At 34.0% G+C, this 22,149-nt stretch overlaps 2 protein-coding genes across 2 annotated transcripts; both read right to left on the reverse strand.

Moving 5' to 3' along the window:
• Positions 1-2,243: 2,243 nt before the first annotated feature.
• LOC143540133 (uncharacterized) lies at positions 2,244-8,566 on the reverse strand. Its single transcript, XM_077033276.1, has 16 exons — positions 8,219-8,566; positions 7,984-8,139; positions 7,790-7,903; positions 7,465-7,523; positions 6,825-6,891; positions 6,659-6,710; positions 6,478-6,570; positions 5,600-5,683; positions 5,081-5,490; positions 4,331-4,392; positions 4,161-4,230; positions 3,978-4,058; positions 3,786-3,887; positions 3,417-3,541; positions 2,600-2,690; positions 2,244-2,517 (listed from the first exon to the last, which is right to left on the reverse strand). The coding sequence occupies exons 1-16, from the start codon at positions 8,438-8,440 to the stop codon at positions 2,464-2,466; spliced, it is 1,842 nt and encodes a 613-aa protein (XP_076889391.1). The 5' UTR covers positions 8,441-8,566; the 3' UTR covers positions 2,244-2,463.
• Positions 8,567-12,092: 3,526 nt separating this feature from the next.
• LOC143540134 (uncharacterized) lies at positions 12,093-14,190 on the reverse strand. The gene is made up of 4 exons (XM_077033277.1): positions 13,965-14,190; positions 13,765-13,870; positions 12,573-12,721; positions 12,093-12,406 (listed from the first exon to the last, which is right to left on the reverse strand). Exons 1-4 carry the CDS (start codon positions 14,103-14,105, stop codon positions 12,311-12,313), a joined length of 492 nt encoding a protein of 163 aa, XP_076889392.1. The 5' UTR covers positions 14,106-14,190; the 3' UTR covers positions 12,093-12,310.
• Between the last annotated feature and the right edge of the window lie 7,959 nt (positions 14,191-22,149).

Consider the following 22,149-nt stretch of genomic DNA (forward strand, 5'->3'; position numbering starts at 1 on the left):
GCATCGTCTTGCTCTCTCAAAATGTCTTCTAGACATTATTTTGGGTTCTTCATTCTTCATAACATTTAAAATAAAAATGTTTAGAAGCAGTTGTGTGTTTTTTTTATGTTTATCACATTGATTGCATTGGTTAGTTTTGAGAGTATTTTATCGTTGATTGAGTCTGTAATTTATCATAAACAGCTTGTAGTATTTGTTTTCTTGTTGACTGGGTAATAAACATGTTTGGTTCAGGGTTATAGAGTCTTGATTTACCATTTGTGACGTATCCAAACACATCAAAATAGACTAAAACATATTTATCAAGTAAATGGTGTTATTCACGATCTATTGAAGCAAGAACGGACTCTCCCTCGGTTAGGTTTTGAATTCCATGACTTCATATTTACTAGGTTTTGTCTATGAAGCCGTGTTATTGGTTTTATTCACAATGTTAAAGCAAGTGTAGGGTCCCAATTACCATATTGCTTATAACCAGCGTAGTAAGTTAACAATCCATCGTGGGGACCTTTTATGTTACCATATAAAAAACTTATTGGATCCAATACATAGGGGCCAATTTATGATATATATATATATATATATATATATATATACCACATGAACCTTTTGTGTAAATTATTCCTTTTTTTTTAAGTTACATGAGCAATGGCGGACCTACCTTTCAGGTAGGAGCGTCGGCCGGCCGTCGTGAAAAAAAAATAGTGGTATATGTATGTTAAAATCCCGACCGACCCCTATGAAATTTCAAGAACCATAAAACAATCCATGTGGAACTTCGAAATGACCCATTGATATTTCGATACCCACCCTAATAAAATAAATTTACATATTTACAATTATAATTATATAAATGTATATAAATAATTTATCTAATTAAATTTGAGTTTCATGAACAAATTTAAGCCCAAATGCCCATCAATCTATACCAATTTTTAAGCTCAAGTCCCAAACTCCAAACCCAATCTATATATAAAAAAAGGTCCCAAAGACGCAAGTAATATGTTAGGTGAGTTTAGTGAATAAAGAGCTTTAATCTTAAAAAAAATGTTTCGGATTTTTATATACATTTTTTTTCTCACCAACTTCATTTCATTGCTATATTGTTTATTGAAGTTATGTCTCGTATTACTTGTCACATCCGCAAGCTTTAAAAAGAAGCTTTTCAGCGACGACGTACGTAAAGTCCAATTTACGTAACTAAGTAGGTGTTAAGATTTAAACAACTTACTCGTCACAACCGCAACGAATTTACGTGAAGTCCAATTTACTCGTCACAACCGTAAGTTATTTATTTCATTAAGAAAGACCTTATTATTAATGTCAAACTTATGATATTTTGGTTAGGTTCCAAAAAATAAAAACATGTAGAAAGCAATTTTAAATATTTTGTATATTAATGATGCATATCAAATGAAAGTTTCATGTACTTTTCTAGGTTATATGATATTTTGTATGATTATCTTTTTTATATATATGATCCGACCCGATTTGACCCGATTGGAACGACCGAACCAAAGCAAAAATAAATTATATACCGATTATCCGATCTGAACAACGAATCTGGGCCGAAAAAGTTTATATAGACATAGTCAACTGATTACCGACCAAAAAAAAAATCTGACCCCTGTGAAAAAATTTGTTGAATCCGCCACTGTACATGAGTGTGTTTAATGTCCATAGCATTCCTACTGATTAACTGAAGGGGCATCTGTAACTAGGGTCTTTTCAGAAATTGTCTTAATGATTGTCAGTCAGATTATCTTTCGGTAGTCAACTTTGCATGGTTAAGAGGAGTTAGTACCTGGGTGATCTTCATTCTCATTGCGTTAAAACCAAAATTCGTTTTCAGTCTATTCTTCTATTTTCCTGTTCTTTTCAGTTTAGTTATTCATTTAGTATTTTGGCATTTCTTTAGTTGAATAGTCAACCATTTCTTCTAATTAGGTAGGAGTCGATAGAGGTTTAGTGCCAAAAGCCACCTATAGTGTCCACGGATTCGATATCTGAACTAGATACATATAAAAGTAAGAAACAAGTGATCTTGTTGCCGAATCTAGTTCCGATGCATATCGAGTAATTGATCATATTAAAATCAGTTTTAATAAAACATTTGAATTGGATAGATATTGTAAAGTTTAATCAGGTATATATAATCATACTGAAATTAATGTTCTTCTCAAGATCAAACACAAATATTTTATGTTTTCACAATGACAATGCCACCTAAATGTATTGTGAATTTGGATTACTCCTGGTGATAAAGTATAAATATTACAATTTACATATTTCATCTTAAAAGTAAACAAATAGCCCACTGCATGTATGAAAAACTAGATGGGCTTGAAAGAATGAACATGTAATAATGCACCAAAATAAACAAAAAAATGTTGACCTGCATATGAGGCTTGTACCACAGGGTACAATCCTTGAAAAATCTTGATCATTCAAATTTCTATATTCTTATGGTTCTTGGTGACCATTGTTTTCAGATTTTGCATCTGATGTCTCTTTTCCCTGTGACATAATAGTCACATGTAATCCATATTATGTTTGCAATAATGATAGATTCACATAGTATTAATTAAGAGATACGAACCTTGTTTCGTTCACGCCAACCTAGTCCAAATGAAAGTATGCCTGGCTTCTTTGTTGTGTTGTTGTCTTTCACAGACTCGGGACGGGTAGTTCTACACGGGATTCACAACTCATGTTAGTCAACGTAGGAGTTGAAGATGCAACAATGTATGCATGCGCATACAGACGTTTATAAATATTCATACGTTGATTTGGCTAATAAAGTTTTGGTAAAGAAAGCGTCGGTACATACAAAGTTTAGATATAAAACGGGTGGGTAAGGTGAGTTGGATAATGGGTCAAAATAAGTGTGACTTAGAACGGGCAATATCTTGTACGGGCCAAAACCAATCCAGCCAGATTGGGTTAACCCAAAGCTTCTGTTACCCTCTTTTTATAAATAACTAGTGTGTCATATATAAGGTTGAAAACTTCCGACGCGACCCAAACATGACACGAGGATAATCAGGGAAATGGCTCGCACATGTAATCCGTTTAAAAAACGGGTCATGTTCTGGTCGGCGTGTTTAGTTAATAATCAAGTCGACCCACCAACCTGTTTAGTTGCACCGGTTGACCCACTAACCCGTAACCCATTAAACCACTTTTTACTACCTGCTAACTTGATTAACACGTTTACAACTTAGTTATCACACGCCAACCCATTTGGCAGATTCGTGTTGGGGTCACACGATTTTATGTGTTCATATATTTTGGATGTAATAATAAGGTCGGAACTGCCCCCAAAAGTTAATTCATTAAAAGAATTGCTTATAAGATAGCATTGTTAATGACATGTGTTTGGAATCCAAAAATAGAAAATAAAAAAATGCGCGTACGCTGGCATTGCTTGTGCTTTAACTTGGCCAGAATCATATTGCAATGTTGCCTCTAACATGGATTCCGCCATTACAGCTCTTTTCTCCATCTGAGCAAGTGAACAAATAGATTGCTCATACTTCTCCTGCATATAACATATTCCTAACTTTCAGGAAATATCAAGTACCATAATCTCATAAAATCTTCTTTGTAAGGAAAATTCATGTTGAGTATTAAAGCTGCGAGAGCATACAAGACAAAACGGTCAAAGAATATGAGAAGGGAAATATCAAATACCTATATCATCTTTGTTCATACAATGGCAAAGTAGTAAATGACCAGAACATCTTAATCTTCTTTGTAACTATAATTAACGGTTTAAAAAGTACCTCAAGTACACGAACTAAATGTCTCTGAGCTGCTGCGTCTCGCTCTGCAAATCTACGAGCATCTTCTGCGACTTTCTGTTCTTGCTCAACTCGCATTAGTACCTGTAATGAAAAAATGCAGTTACCTGTTTTTTAAATGTTATAATACATATTAATAAAAGGAAAATAATAAAAAGAAAATTGCATTTGAACCTCAAGCATTGCTTTTTCCTGTTCTTTCTTATCATCAAGAAGTTGTTGCAGCTCATATGCCTCGTGTTCCAAATCATCAATCTGCATTATGTTAACAAATCTTGAATCAATTTCTCATATTATCAACCTATTTTGCCACATATACATAAAAAGAAATGTTTAATATATATTTTGAGAGAATACCTTCGCACACAATTCGCGCCTATTATCTTGTTGGGCCAACTCCATAAGTGCTGTTTCCAACTCCTCAGCTCTAGAAAGGCAATACCCTTTGTTATAAAATGTCACCGACGCTTTTGCTTATTTCATCTTGAATATAAATGCAAAAATAAAAATAAAGTATTGAAGCTTACCTAATTGTAGCTGATCTTTTGTCCTCCAGCATTGAGCATAACTGGGCCTTCAACCAGATAACCTGTACATTTAACCTATTTAATAAATACCGCAAAATGATATAAATATGACAAGGGTTAACAGTTTCACCAAAATGTAACTTACTTTCACCTTTTTGGTAAATTTATGCTAGGAAAAATTGTTTTCATTTCCATTGTAGATTTGTAGGTAAGATAGTTTCATTTTTTTATGTAACCTTCAATAGCAGGTAAAACAGTTGTTTTTTATGGTGTAGTGGTACCATGTCAGCGTTTTACCTGCTATAGAAGATAACTTGCATGCAATAGAAATAAAATTTGTTTGGTCATTTTATGCAAGAAGAATGTATTTTTTTATGCAAGGAAAAATTGTTTTGATTTCCATTGTAAGTAAATATAGTTTCAGTTTTTTACCATAGTATGTAACCTTCAATAGCAGGTAAAATTATCGTTTTTTTATGATGTGACGGTGTGCCATGTCAGCATTTTACCTGCTCTAGAAGGTTACTTGCATACAATTGTAAAAAACTGAAACTATGTTACTTACAACGGTAATCAAAACAATTTTTCCTTACATACAATGAAGAAAAACTGGGAAGACCTTCAAACTGTTTTACTCATTTGACCGGTTTACCTGTTTATTTAAACGTTTTACCTTACCCGTTTGACCTGTTACAGATATAAACATAACCAAAATCGACCCGGTTTAAATATTATATTTTTAAAATGTACCTGATCTTGAAGATCTGGAAGAGAGTCCATTTCCGAATTGACATTTTCCATGTTAAAAGATTTATCCCGTTTAACAGGAGACATCAAATCCATGCTATCTTTGTCGTTAAACCCTTGTTTTATACTAAGTTCACGCACAATTGGCTCACGTTCTTTCTTAAAACTGTAAAGTTTATTAGCCAGCCCTTTGGAACTTTTCCTTAAATTATCTCCTTTTGTTCTTTCTTGAACTGCTGCTATGACATCTGGTCTATGTTTTTGCCTAAGTTGTTGTAATGTGTCTTCTGTTACGTAGGAGAAACTTATGCAAGCAGTCACAACTAGATTGCTGCTATCAAAAGTTGAACCAACAAGTGATTGTAATAAAGTTATAGCATCTCCAGCATCCATGGTTGAACCTACGTCCGGACCTACAACAGTTGTATATTAGTTACTAATAAAAATAATAATCACCCGTGATAGCCTAATGATACAAAATGAAAAGAAGTTTAAAATCAAAATGTAAAGGAATTTGGGTACCATAAAGCTCCATTAAAGCTAGTGCAGTTCGCAATAACATTGCACGGTTTCCTTCAAATAAAATCACATCCCAGACACGAAGAACTGAAGGTAAGAAAAAGACAACTAATCATTATTGCTAAGGATCCGTCTTTTAGGCCTATAAACGAACTGAACATTCAGTCAACAGTTCGTGAACTGTTCGGCGGGAAGTTCGTATATTTAATATATGGACGAACATGAACAATACATGTTGTTCATTTAGTTGAACGAACATAGATGAACACATGTATCGTTCCCTTATATGTGTTTGTGAACGTTCATTTACGTTCGTCTATGTTCATTTATTCAATAAACAGACAAACAAGAATAAAATATTTTGTTCATTTAGTTAAACGAATGAACATGAACACATGTCCCATTCAGTCATTTATGTTTGTGAAGGTTCTTTGGTTTTAATTCGTTTATATTTGTTCATTTATGTTTGCTACTTTACATTTGTCTAAATTCGTACGCTTATGTTCGTTAATATAATCATTTAAAGTTTTTTTTGGCTCATTACAACTTAGTCTAGTTTTAATAACTTTCTAGGCCCAACAAATTGTTCTTCACTAAACTTTTAACTAGTTGTAGTTCAGTTATGTCCGTTAATCTTTGTTCAGTGACGTTCGTTTTACATTTGTGAACCGTTTGTTTATGTTGTTAACAAACAAATATAAACGACCACTGACATGCTCATTTTCTTAACGAACGAACATGAACAAGAAAAAAATGCTCGCTTAATCGTTTACGCTAGATCATTTGTTCGGTTAAAAGTTAAATATACTAACACAAACATGCTTTATTCGTGTTCCTTCGGTTCGTTTACAGGCTCAGAAAATAAAACAAAAAAGCCTCACCGCTTTCCCATGGAATCATATTTACAAAAATGGAAAGAAACCACGGTCCACAGATCCATCCCATCTCGACTCCCATAAGATCAAAATGAGCAACTATAGAACAAGAAACACATAGATGAGATATTGCATGTTATAAATTAATTAGTAAACAGAGTTATTAAAAACTAGCAGTAGAGAAAACCTAGATTAGGGTATCGTTCACGCATCAAATCTTCAAAAACAAGTTGGTCCACCTAAATAAACAAACAATTTGAAGATGATGATTTCTTCCCCCTCCAGATTCTCAACAAAATCCGGTAATGTTCTCTACAAAACATTTAAAATATAAGAATAATAGAAAAATATACCTGGGATTCTATCATGTCTGTTGTAAAGTATCCATCATAGTAATTATCGATCATTCCCACCAAAGTCCTGAAAAGATTCCAATCAAAGTAATATGCCAAGGGGTTTATTAATGATGCTAAATAAAAGTAATTTTGGTGATATGTTAGTATAAGAAGTTTAAATCATATGATCACACTGTAAATTGTTAGTTGGGTAGGAAAATGGCATGTTAGCTCATGTACACTACTACAATATATATCCCCACTTGTAAATATAGATAGATCATATGATCATATTCATACACTACTATAATGTATATTCCCACTTGTAAAGATATTTAGATCACATGATCTTACCAATTTACCATAATTATGTCACGGACTCATGGAGATGCCATGATGAAACCACCGCTATGTGTATGTATTTACAAGCTATCTATCATGAACTCTATCATTAATTTTGGTGTATGAATGTTGGCAGCAAACAGCTTGCTCAAATAGTAACAGTATTCATGTAGAAACCAACTAAGACAACTTTTAAATATCTTAGATGTATAAGTGGGAATGAAAAAAGCCCTAGAAAATCAAGTGCTTAACGGAACGGTGTGCCAGTTTAACCATATTTATAAATTATAATGAAAGATCACAAGTCAATGCGTACCAGAAGGCATTTTCTTCAGGCATCATTAGCAGCAGCATTGCAGCAAAAAAATTCATTGCCTACACAGATTATTTAAAAAAATGGCCTTACAATCAGAATACAGGTTACAAGATAACGAATTGATTATTAACCACATATTAAAAGCATTATTACTCAGTGAAAAGTATGTTCAAATCCAAAAATGCTCATTAACCATACGAGCAGTCATTTGTAGTACTAATTTCACAGGTGACACTTGATTATAACATTGGTCAATAAATAAACTGTCAAAGAGTACAATAAAATAATCAATCAGGTACATTCAGAAGTTTAATCAACAGGTTACCTGGCAATAGCCAACATCAGGGTTATGGCGAGCGTAAGCTATAAGTAACCGCCTTAAAGAGTTCCTACCTTCCTCATTTAATGCAGGATGACCAGGAAACGTTCGTGGTAAATCCTGTTTTAGGTTAAGGAAAAAAAAGATTACTTTCACAAATAAAAAGATAGCAACTTATAAAAGAACATGAATATAATGACCTTTTCAATCTGCTTTTTAGTTTTTTCTGGAACATGAGCTCTTTCTACTTTTTCCCCTGGTTTAGTGAGATCCAGTACGGTATCACTTGTATCCAACAAACTCTGGTAGTAACTCTCCACCCTTCGTGCTTTCACCCCAACAAAAGCTTGCCATGCCTGAAACAATAAAATCTTACATGTAATAAAAATTTAATTTCTTAAGGTGTAATACAACTGATGAGGTATAAACAAGCACCTCTCCTCTAAGGTCTCGTGGCACGCCCCCACGAACAAGTGACTCCAATTCTTTCCAAGGAAACAAGGACTCAACTTCATCACTCGACTCTGTTGAATTTGTTTGCTCGTTATCATTTGACTCCTCATTAGAGTCCTCACCGGTGGGTCCCCCCTCATGAATAGTATGAAGTTGTTTTTCATGACCGCTTTTTGGCTCATGTTTAACACGTCGACACATCATATTCTCAATGTTACTAATGGACGATCTGACTTCCGCCCAATTCTCCACCACGGGCTTCTTAACTTTTGGTGTTTCTGAGGCCACTATTTCAGGAGGATTATCTGTTTGATTATCATCCTTTCTTGGTGTATCATCATTTCTTGGTGTATCATCCCTTGCAACGTTAACATTTTCCTCTTCAACTGATTCCGGTACATGTTTGGTTTCATTTTCTGTTACATCAGCATCAGCTTTAGTGACATCTTCCTCAATAGATGAGTTTGTTTGACCAAGTTCTTCTTGCTGCTGAAGAAAGACCCTCCATTTTGTTGACCTTTCTTTTTCCTCACTCTGAAATATGAATGGAATGAACTTGAATGTCACGATTATAAGAATAACTAAACCTATACATATACATCAATATATCAACCAATACTCATTTGGTTGATGATATCCGAGACGAGTTTTTACAGTTTAAACAGACTGAATATATGCATCATTTCACCAATGTCAGTTTTATATCTTATTTGTCTAATGGATTCCAATCTGTGTATTTTGTAGCACGTTTAGAATCGTGTTATGCAATAAACATTCACACACTAATAATAAGACAATATTACCTTGTAGATGCGATTAAACTCCTTGAATGTCTCAAGGTACTGAGGTCTAACAGTAAATCCATATGCATCCCTGTCAATTCATTCACAAGTAATTAAACAAAAAAGTTCATAATTCCAGTAGTAAAACTAATAATGCAGCATCGAATACTAGCAATCAGCTACTGAGATTATACCTGAAATCTGCGCGTAGTGTTCGCTTACTCAGCAAGGATAACAACATAGCTCATAAAGTTTACCAATTCTACTTCCCATAACAGTATTTTGGTTTCATAGTTCATACCATTACTACAAAGCTGTTGATTATATCACATACACAAAATCCACTGCAGAATCAAATAATTCCAACTAAACATCAAACTAATCCAATATGTAAATAAAAAAAGCCAAAAAAAAACCCTCAAATTAGTCTTCATAATGCCTCTAGGGGTGCAAACGAGCCGAGCAGCTTGCGAGCTACTTGAGATCGGATCGATAAAAAGCTCGAAACGAGTCGATCCTTATAGAGCCCAAGCCTTGAATAACGCTCGTTTAGTTATCGAGCCCGAGCTCAAGCCTTGTATGGGAAGATCATTAAGACTCGTGAGGCCTTAACAAGCCTAGTGTTATTTTTTTTTAAGTCTCAGCTCCTTTTGGACTTTCATGTATTAACTTCACACTACACAACCGAGATCGAGCCGCGCTTCAGCTCGTTTAAGGTAGTGGAAACCTTAACAAACCTAAGCTTGTCTCGAGCTCGGCTGTGTATTGTGATATTAATACATAAAACTCCAAAAAAGAGTTAAAACTTTAAAATACACCAGGCTCGTTAAGGCTCGATGAATCTTAATGATCCTTCCATACAAGGCTCAAGCTCAGGCTTGATAACTAAACCAGCTTTATTTAAGGCTCAGGAGGCTCGATAAGGTTTTCTCAAATAATTAAATACACATGAAATTTGTTAACATATAATAAACAAGTCGTTATTAAGCTTGAAATATGACTCACGAGCCAAACTCGAGCTTTTGAAAAAAGAACTCGGCTCGCCGGGCTGGTTTACACCCCTAAATTATGCCATTATATCTCAATCAATCCGTATCGAATCTGAGGCATATATAATATCTCACCTTTTAGCGCCAAAAACCCTAACATAATCAAACGAACGATCCAAATGTCGCAGAACAAATAAGCCTAATTCTCGATTGAAACGTGATACATCCGTTTTACGTTACGGTGATCGAAGAATTCGATATCGTCTGAAACAAACAAATTAACGATAAATTTCTGGCGTAGAAACAAACTGTAAGGCGAATATAATTTGATGGAACGGAATTGTGTACACGTGTCACCGAAGATACATACAACGAGAGTATGCATATGTGTTAGAAATTGTAAGATTACCGTTTGGTTTCGACATGAGCGTCATTTGCGGGGAATCGTGTGGTCGTTTGAATTCTCATCACCATGGCGGGAGACGCCGACTAATGCTACATTCACCGTCGATTTTGTTTACTTTTCTATTACACTTTTCAGCGGTTTTCGTTCACGTGGGTTGTTTGTATAAGTAGTTTGTTCATATATGTGGTTTTAGTCTCATGGTTTTAAATCTGTGATTTTCGTCCATGTGGTTTCATTTTACTTGCGATTAAGCTCAGTTATGTTAAGTCTGGTCGTTAAACGCATCAGTGTGCCCCTCACATGAGGGGCGGTTTTGTTCGTTTTATACCCAAATAAACCCCAACCCTAATTCACAAGCCCCCTCACGAGAAGGGCTAAGGTCTATTTGGAAAAAAAAAGACAAAATTGCCCCTCATGTGAGTGGCACGTTGATAAGTTTAACGATCAGACTTAACGAGGTTAGTGGGGTCGGGTTTAATTACAAGCAAAATGAAACCACGATGACGAAAATCACATATTTGAAACTGTTGAACTAAACCATATATTTGGACAAACCACACGGACAAAAGCCGAGTTCACTCTTTCACAACTAATACATTTTGCATTTTATATTTTTTTATTTTCTTACGTATGAGGTTCAGGTCAAATAAAGAATAATGTTATGATCCAAAAATCTATGAATGTAATTTTTAAATTATTTAGTTTTGTTATTTAAAAGGCACAGTTTGTTGCCTTTTTGTCTTCAGTTTAATTAAAAAATTGAAAAAATTGGTTTCGTTAGTATGGTAATACTAGGGAAGAGTCAAGAGGATCCATTGAGCATCCGGTAACTAGAATTTGTATTTTGTATATATGAAAGTATGTTTTTTCATTGTGAAAAACATGATTCATCCTCTTATTGTAGTCGAAAGAGATGGGACCTTGTGATAATTCTTTAATTAAAAAGTTTTGATTCCATCACCGGTAATAACTAATAAAGGATGTTGGGGTTCTTACTATTAACAAAATAGAAGTTCCTTTTACTCTCTAATCTATTCAAATATACAAACAATATCTAAAGAAATTTTTATACAACAAAAATGAAAATTCCTAGGTTTCCTAATATTAGTGGACAATATATTCTTGAAGTGTTTGGTTCTTTTAACAGTTCACCACTTGCTAGTATATTACAGCCTTACATGGTTATGACATGTCCCGTAAATATTTGAAGTTCGCCGGTTCGTTTGTCTAGCAAATGGTAGCTTCGACAATCCACCCTGTCAATTCATCGCCCGGGCTGAAAACCAGTTGCCCAGACAGGTGGATTTTCTTATTTTCTAAATTTCTAAACCATTTAGCTCTTTTTATCTGATCAATTAGCTCGTAAGCACTAGACTAACACAATGAAGCGGTTTAACTGATCAAACAGGTCGTTCGCTTTTCAAGACATTGATTTCAGCATAATAGGCTGCTATTTGTCCGGTTTATTTTGTTAAAAGAGTAAAAATGTGCCTTTACTTTTATATTTTATTTTATAGAAACTCTTTATAATGTTTTTTCAATTCCATTAAAGTCCAGACCAAACTTGTTTTCAAGATATAAATTCTTAGCAAGCTTGTCAAGCTTCTTGGCCCGAGCCGGCGAGCCATACTTGGCTCGAGCTTCTTCATGAGCCTGCTAGGCTAACGTATCGAGGCTTCTTGAACCTCGTACTTATAAGTTGCTAACATGACTATCACTTAAGGGGTTAACCTCAATTTGTACGAGGTAAAACCAAAATTTTACACGACAAAACAAAAACAGCATTTGAATATCGCTAGTACGTGGTCTATGCCCGTAACAAACTGCAGTTCAATTAATGTTGTAACTATAAAAACATCTCATAAGGTCAGACACAAATTGTACATGGTACATAAGATCAGTCCTGTTTGGTGCTTGAAAGTCTAGCACGGTGTTTGAGTTCTGCTCGTTTCCACTTCACGATAAGGTGGCATAAAGAGAAAAGTGTGTTCACCTGCAAACAAAAAGTGTGTTGTTAACTAAGTGTACCTTATTTGGCCCATTTGAGACAACACAACCCATATAACATAACAACATATTGACCCAATCATAAATGCCCATTGGGAGAAATTGCCGTTATCAAAGATTAAAAGTAAAGGAAATGAAAATAAAACACTAACCAGAATTATGGTTGCAAAAACAAGAAGAGGACCGGACCAGAGAACCGAGAGGAAGACTCCATGGCGGTCAAAATAATTTTGACCCGCAAAGCTTTTCCAGTTATTACTCAACACAGTGTTTAGTCTTTCAGCAAGATACACACCAGCCACTGCACCAATTTAATCAGACAATATAATCAATTCAATATAACCATCATTGATGTTTAGATATGAAGTCAAAGTTTATTCTAATTGTCATTCAATTTACACAAACTAAAAATCGTTAAAGCTGTTTGCTTGGTTCTATATATTATGCCAAAAAAAATTACTTGACACATATCAGGTTAGTTGAAACTTAAATCTTTAAGCTAAAAGCCTAAAAGTGACCTATTTGTCATCATTACTAATGTTGATGGTGTTGTCAAGACTGAAGGGTAATATAGACATTTGGCTAATAAACAATTTCCTCAACTTATAATATATCAATTACCAACTCACACTCTCTAGATGAATAAGCATCATTTGAATCAGAATAGGGAAAGCATATGATGTTACTAGATGTAATCATTTCAACCCATTTACTTAAAAAGGGTTTATTCGGATTTAAGTTTCATCTACTAACGGGTCATATTGGTTGGTAATATTAAATAAAAAGCTAAAACAGAACGGGTCAAAAGTCTCCCAAAGAACCAATTAGGATATTGTTAATAAACAAACCGAATGAACATGAACGGTGCATGTTCGTGTTCGTTCGTTTAACTTTAACTTAACAAATGATCGAACACAAACTGTTAACGAACATGATTTTCTTGTTAATGTCTACATTAAGAAAACGAAGGTGTTCATGTTCAATTATGTTTGTTCACTTATAGTATAAACGAACGGATCACAAACACAAACGAACAAATGTAAGTGAACATAGATGAACAAATCTAGCCTAACATAACTGAACAAACACCGATTAAAAGTAAACGTGTATATCAAATTATCAATCCACCGGGCCTAAAAGTTTAATGTAACTAGAGTAAATTGCAATGGGTGATATTTTAATTTAATAAGACCATACCAAACTGTGATGTACCCAATAATTTAAATAAATACATAAAAGATTAAACTTACAAATGTAAACTAACAAACATAACAAACGTAAATGAACATAAACAAACATTCACGAACGAGACATTCGTTCATGTTTAAGAGATGATAAACTTACATGATAGAAGAAATAGGTACATCTGAAAGTTGATATTCTTTCTCGAGGTGAAAATTATTACTAGCACCATAAAGTGAAACGACAATAAGCCCATTAACCAAGGTTCCTGAAAAATAATTTTTAAAACTTACAATCAGCTTTCGAAGATAGATTAAACAAATCTTATCTCTAATCTTGAAACTTAAATGGTACTTAGTGACCTTCCAATCAATGGCATGAAAGAAGCCAATGAAGTTATCCATAGCTGGTTGCATTCCAACTCGAAGCTCAGAAGAAATTTTCTCAACAATTTCTTGCATTTGATCCAAATGGTCATTCATTGCGGTCTTAAGTTCATCCATGATTCAGTTTTCTCTCAATTCACTGCACCAGATCTTGAATGTTTGCTGCAATAATGATAACATAGCATAAGCAATCAAAACAATTTTTACCAATACAGATTGATGGAAGACATAAATAACAACAAAATTATGTAAATAACTAAATATCAACTTCTTTAATTGAAATTTACTTTGGCTAATTCATAACTTTAAAGGTAATCCACATAAAATGAAATGCAGGCCTCCTTTAGCAGTTAGCACATATGGAATATATAAATAACATCTATTTCGTTTCAAATTTGACTCTGTATATTATATCTAGGGTTGTAAACGAACTGAACGTAGGTTCATCGAACTGTTCGGTGGGAAGTTCGTTTATGTCCGTCAGTTCAATAAATGAACGAACATGAACAAAGAATTTCGTTCGATTAACTAAATGGACGAGCACAAACAAAGGCAATGTTCTTTCAATTGTGTTCGAGAACGTTAGATAATGTGCTCATCTATTTTTGCTAATGTTTGTTTGTTTGTTTACGTCTGTTCGTTAAAGGTTTGCAATACTTTTTAACGACTTCTCTAATCTTATTATATAGATTTAAGCAAAACTATTAACAATAAAAGAAAAATACACATGAGAATTATGTGATTAATTTATATGTAAAATTAACATATGAATATGAAAGTTAAAAAAACACCAACGCAGACTAGGTAGCCGGACCAAACCGTCGACATTGACCGTTCTCGGTTAGCCAAATAAATAAAACATCATTTGTGTTCATTTGTATTGTGTTTGTGAAACCGCAAGTTCATTTCCTTAATGAACGAACACGAACAAGAAATTTACAAGTCCTTGTTCGGTTCAGTCCGTTTACAGCCCTAGATTTATATCAAATTAGTCATTTCAGAGATCGAAAACCTAAACGGAACATAAATTTAAACCATAAATTGGAGTATTGGACAATAAAAGCAATTAAACTCTTAACGGAAGTCAAATTCAGATCCGTTTAATGGATCGGAGATTACAACTACAATTACAAATCAAATTAACTCAGTGGTATAAAATGTGAATCACAAATCAGATTGTTCGAATCTAAACACAATATTACTAAGTAGAGAGTAAGTGATTGATTACAGATGCACGAGATCGCCGATGTGCAGTAATTTGAAAGCTAGCTCAACCTTGTTCTAGAAACTAGAGACTTAAAAAGGGGTTTTATCACTTAATCCAACTCTGGAACACAGTCGTAATGTCCGGCTTGAGCTCGCCGGCTAGATCGGCTCGTTTTAAGTTTCTTTAGCTTTTTAAGGTTTGGGTTTGACTCGTTTATTGCTTACTAGTTTGATCCTCTTGTGTTACGGGAGTTTATTTAAGTTTTTGTTTTTAATCGTTTTGCTATTATATGATAATTTAATTTATATTTCAACGTAGTATGTTTTAATTTAATACATATATATTAGTTTGTTATTATATTTTTTTGCGTTTGAGTATTTCAATTGAGATGTGTAGGTTTTTTTAGATTTTAACGAACAAAAATACACGTACACGAACATGTTGATTTTTTTAAATGAACAAACATGAACACAAATATTTGTCTAATGAAAAAGAAGACGTTGATGTAGTTGACGATAGCGGGTAGTATCGGAAGTTAACCGGCGATGGAGATGATAGAGACCAGCAGTGGATAACATGTAAAGAAGATAAATTAAATTAGGGTTTGAGGATGAAAGTATTTACCAATAAATAAAATCTTATAACCTATTTGAGAGCTATTAGGGTTTGGTAATACCCATAACCCGTGAAAATTATTCTTTGATGATTAAGGGGTTATTTCACAAATAAATGAGATGTTATAACCCGTTTAAGGGTTATCCGGGTTTGGTGAGACCCATGACCCGCTAAAATTATTGTTTGATTATGTAAGAGTTTCATAAATAAATGAGATGTTATAACTCATTTAAAAATTATTTGGGTTTGGTAAGATCCATACCCGTGATTTCGGGTCAAATCAATGAGAAGTTTCCATTAGAAATCAAGCAATCTGGTGACTCTTGATAATGGGAGGGCCAACATAAGAGCGACACGTAGAATTTCATGGTAGCCAATTATATAGATAGTTAGATTAGTTGATTTATATATATATTTTTTATTAGTTTATATATTTTGAGAATAAATTTAACGAGCCTAAGCTCATATATAGAAGTTTAGAAGAGTTAAACCAGATATACACTAGGTTTTTTTTAAGACTTAACGAGCCTAAACAGTCTTCTCGTAGCTCAGGATTGATAAGTCGATAACTAAATGAGCTTTTATTTGAGGTTAGACTAGGTATGAGTTCGATAAAGGATCGGCTTGTTTCGAGTTTTTTTATTAATCTGATCTCGAGTAACTTGAGAACTGTTCGGCTCGTTTGATCCTTGTTTTTTACACCATACGATTGTATAAACTTTTTTTCCTAATCATACGAGTCGTATGGTGTTATACGACCTGGATGGTAAGACGAGAAAGGTCATGCAACTCGTATGGCTTTGTAGTGTATAAATAATTTCTTTGTTAATCAACAAATCATATGAGTCAGAATGTTAAAACCTGTATAACTTTTTTTCATCATTTCATATAACTCATATGACTATCAAAACGACTCATATAGCTGTTTTTCGTCCTACCCTACAGCAGTTATGATGTACAAGTTGTGTGACGATGTATGAATAAAATATCAATTGTGTGTGTATATCGATCAGGGCCGGCTCTAGCCCCATCCAAATAAGGTGGTTGCTTTAGGCCTCCAAGTTTTTAGGGCCACAATTTCGTATAATTTACCTAAGATTAGGCCCTATTTATAGTAAATTAGTTTCATACTTTAAATTAGGCCCACATTCTTAGGGAGATTCATATTCCATTAATCATTGTAGATTGTAGTTCTATAACAAAAAATCCCCACTCCCCAATGTTACAATTTCTCATTCTTTTATTTGGAGTTATTTAGTAATGCTCTTTGATAATCAATTTAACCATCCAAACATGCTTATGTTTTGGGGTTATTCAGATTTATTTTGATAATTCAAATGATTCAATGGTTAATGATGGTATGTTAATTACTTTTTTCATGGACATGGAGTGCACAAAGTTGCGTGTTTTGTTTGTTTTCTTTTTTCTAATTATTTTGTTGTAAATTTTGTGTAGATTCTAGATGATTAAAATGACTAGTTACTCCAATGACTAATTTTCATTGAATTCTTATCTGAAAAGACTACTAATGTTAATTGCTAAGTTTATTATAATTTTAATTATGCTTAGAAAGCAACTCTATTAGAGGGTTTGAGAGGTGACTTGTTAATTCGTTTATGTGAAATAGAACAATTTGAATTTGCTTTATGGCTTACACCTTAATCAGAAGAAGGCCTCGATTTTAAATCTCGCTTTAGGCCTCCGGAAACATTGAGTCGGCCCTGATATCGATGGCTCTCCATGATATGCATATTTTGATTTTACATTTAATTTTGATTTCACAATTGATATGAATAACTTTCATGCCGTTTAAAAGATAAAATATCAGAGCATTAGTTGAAATAAAAATCAGCTCAAAGTTATAATTGACACTTCTAATATCTTACTCTTCTAATAAAAGATTATCACTAAGTGTCACTTGTCAAACTCTCATTAATTCTTAAACTTTTTAACCCATTTTTAAAATATGAATCCTATGGGTCATTACCCACCATGTTTAATGTTATTCGGATCTTATCTTTTATTCTTTTCTAAACCCTAAATCACAAAACTCTCCCAACTCCATCATCCATCCCCCTCTTCATGGTCGCTTCCGGCACCGAAATCTCATCAACCGCCCTAAGCAAATAACCATCAGTCAAGCCTTGAATGATGGAAAGGAAGATCCTCTATAGATATCGACTATTGAATACTATTATTGCCCCTCCACGGCCGCCACTACCACCACCTCCCGCACCGCACCGCCACTCCACGACCTCTTTCCGGTTTCCACACATCCATCCATCCATCGAAAACTCTCCTTCAACGCCAAATATGAATACCGGACCGGGACTCTTCTCCGATATCGACAAGAAAGCCAAAGGTTATTTCAATTCATTTCGATTCACTATTATATTCATATTCAATTCGCCCTAATTTGTTTGTTTGTTTGTTTGACCTGATTAATTAATCTGTTGCATCTGTTATGTTTTGTGTTAGATCTGTTAACGAGGGATTACATAACGGATCAGAAGTTTTCTGTCTCCACCGTCAGTGCCACCGGCGTTGTATGTATTTCTGTCTCTTTTTCTAACCCTATATTTTATCCTTTTTCTTTCAATATTTGATTCATTCATTCTGAATCATCTATTGTTATTATTATACTCATATATGAATGATTGACTTCATTTGATATCCTATTGATCTCCTTATTGGTATACATTAAACTTAAAAGTTAAACTATCAATAACATTTGCATACCTATCCAGCTTTTGGTATCAATAACAAAGGTTAAATTATCCAACTAGATGAGTAATATATGATTGTGCAATATTCAATTAGATGTTTTTCAATGTTGTAATATGTGGTCTTCTGTTTATATCTTTTGAAGCTGCTTTGTGCGATCTACTTTGAATCATATTCACTTGATAAGATTAGCTCTGCTGCTTGTGGCCATCCTTTTTTGCAATACAAGCTGCAACTAAAACTTTGTTGCTTTTGAAGAGTTATCACATGTTAATAATTGAAACCATGTATCGTGTATTTTGTTTGATTGGGACCCAGTTGAAATAAAGTTAACAATGATGGATTAATCATAACGGGGAAGGCAAACAATCGTTATATGGCAGGTAAGATTGTTTATCAGAATACTTTGAAGTGAACCCAACAAATGCACTTCATAAGCATGTTAATCGAAGACGCTTCTCATCTTCGGAGGTTTTTGTTCATAGTTTATAATAAATTTTTATTCTAAATTCTTGTTAATTGTTATGTTTGAATGCAGGCGGAGTCATGTCTCACTATTAATGTGAAATATACACATCTATAAACACACACAAACTTCACCTGCAAGTACATAGCAGGCATTGTTTCTGGTTTGTCTCGGTATTGACTAACTTAATATATATGAATACTTCTGTTAAGTTTTATGAATGCTTTTATATTCTTTTTGTTTTTGTGTGTGTATGTGTTTTTTGTATACAGATTGGACATGAGTGGAATTTTGACAACCATGTGCATCACTAATTTCATTGCTCATTTACTTCTAAGTGGACATGTTCTTCTTGCCATGTAACTCTGTAAGTAACTTAATAATGCTAATATTATATAGTTGGATTATATTAATTATAATCTGATTTAGGATTGCTTCAGGTATTTCGTTATTATCAACAGAAGTCTGAAAAGTCGAAATGTTTGATCCGTCAATCCTCGGAAAATGTTTGGATATGCCTTCTTTGTGGCTTTGTCGGTTGCGGGAGGTAACAAATTACTGTTGTTTTCTTCTTTTTTTATGTTTTTTTACAATGGGTAGATTCCATAAACAGGCTGTGTTAGCCCATCCGAACCCGAAAATCGGGCAGACACATGAACTTGAATACGACACGTTTTACCCGATAGATCCAAAAATTTTGACATGGGTCAAGTTTTTGCTAAGGGGCATTTTAGGAATTTCAGTCAAAATAGAATTAAAATTACAGTTCTACCCCCTCTCTATTGTTACAGCAACAACAATATCACTTGGAATTCAAGTACAATCCATAAAAGCTCTTAAATAAGATAAATTTAACGAAATTTAGCCTCACACTCCAAACATGTTACAAAATTGAAACCTCAAACCCCAAAATTGCAACTTTTGAAATTTAGACCCCAAAGGCATGGGCTCAAGGACCATTTGGACCGGTGGTGATGGGGCATGGGCTGAACTTTCAGGGAAGATGCACCTGCTAGCCCGTTTGTTGGGTCATATGCGTAGGATTTTTTTCATATATTTACTTTTTTTTAAAAAAATTTCCATGTATTATCTGATTTTTAGTGAAAAGCTTGCATTTTTAATAAAGTTTTCATCTTTCTATCATTTTGTTATAGCTTACATCAGCACATCTATCAGTGATGATCCTGGATGCTTGACATTAAGATGTCCCACTCCATCATGTGGTGCTGCTGTCGGTGTGGACATAGTCAACATGTTGACTTCAGACGAAGATAAAAATAAATATCGACGTTACCTTCTTAGATCTTATATTGAGGACAGCAAAAAGGTATACATTTACTTTAAACTGTTAGTAGCCTGTGTCCTTTCTTCCTGGCTCCTGCAATTTAGGATTTTTTTTCATATATTTATTTTTTTTAAAAAGTCAATGTATTTTAGGTTACGTTTAAAATGTTGTTTTTATTATAATTTTTCATTATGCATAGTCAAACAAATTAGAATTGATGTTAAAACAAAAATTATGAGTGGTCAAACTCATAGGACTTTAGGAAAGAAATTCAAATTAGAAACTCATTTTAACAAAAAATAAAGATATTTTTAGGAAATATTTCGTTTTTTTATTATAAAATAGTATAATGATGACCGTCGTTTGAGTCAATCAAAAACCTAATTATTCTAAATAGTTAGAGCAAGTAGGGTATCGTATCACAAGGAGTATGTAGTCAATGTATTCGTGTAAAAGATTTCTAATTATGAAGTGACTGATTTTTAGTGCTGATCACACAAGCAATTTTAATAAATGTAGAGAACTAAGCAACAAACAAATAAACGAGTTGTAAGCAGTTAACAAAGCAAATCACACCCGGGAATTCAAGTAAGCAACCAACAGTATCTCATGCAACCTAACATATTAATTATTAACGATTAACTGAAAACTGATCAATCAGACAAAACCTTAGACATCAACAATTACTTTACACACGGCACTGGTTATCAAACAGTCCTTGCCAGTGTGACTCAGTTAAGGGCAATTGTATGTTTTATCGTATTCAATCTAACCAAACAGTTATATGACTAATTATCTAGCAACTGGTAACAGATCGTTCAGACCAACGTAAACCTAAACCGACCGAACACACAGACATACCAAACATCAATAATCATATATCAATCATCAATAACAATACACAAGTATTCCAAATCACATGAGAAAAACTGTAAAATGTTACAAACTATACATCCCGGGTGCGATTCTAGGAGATTAGCCAAGCCTTGACATCATTGAATCTTCGATATGGATGATAGGAATCATATGTAGGGTCTTGGAACGAGCTAGGATAGTGAAAATCGCCTTCTTGGACTGCTGGAATCGCTTCTTGGTCGTCAAAACGGAGTTAGGTTTCTTTAGAATGAACAATATGTTTACAACCTAAATTTCCCGTCTGCACACTCCATCGCGATACGCGATGGGGTCTTCAATGGTCCATCGCGTATTGAGATGGACTAGAAAAGTCAACGATCATTTTAAACCCATAGCGATACGCTATGGGTCTTCAGCCAAGCCCATCGCGTATCGCGATGGGACGTGTCATCAGCAAACTTCATATCTTGTCTCGTTATGCGTGCTGGACATCCCGGGTCTTCATTCCGTGTCACAACAGGTCCAAATAGAGCACTTTAACACCCGTGACCTGATATCCAATAATACACGTATGAAGTATCGATAGTTCTAGAATAAACAGTTAAAGCTAAGCAATAAACGAACTAAAACATATACATATTAACCGACCATCACATCCCCACACTTATCTTTTGCTTGCCCTCAAGCAAAACTCTAAAGTAAACATCAACCTCAATCATAGGTATGTAGATTATCGCCATTAATAATAGTAAGGTTTAAGGTCATACCCAGTTTCCCAGACTAACACTGTTTTTAGATTGATATCTCACAAATAAAGTTAAATGATGCTATAAAAACAATAGAGCCGCCCAGACGAGTGTACTTTGTTTCCGGTTAAGGCATACATGTTCATACCCCTCACACTATCAACACTCCTCTCGGTTTAATATCTGGACTAGCAAAAGATGTGCCAGTATATGTCTCTACCCTCAAATACCAAATATGAGTCACACTTAATAAGCTTGTAGGC

The sequence above is a fragment of the Bidens hawaiensis genome, unplaced genomic scaffold (genome assembly GCF_021521415.1).
Source record: "Bidens hawaiensis isolate Kalapana, Puna unplaced genomic scaffold, B.hawaiensis_p1.1 tig00012141_1, whole genome shotgun sequence".
NCBI lineage: Eukaryota > Viridiplantae > Streptophyta > Magnoliopsida > Asterales > Asteraceae > Bidens > Bidens hawaiensis.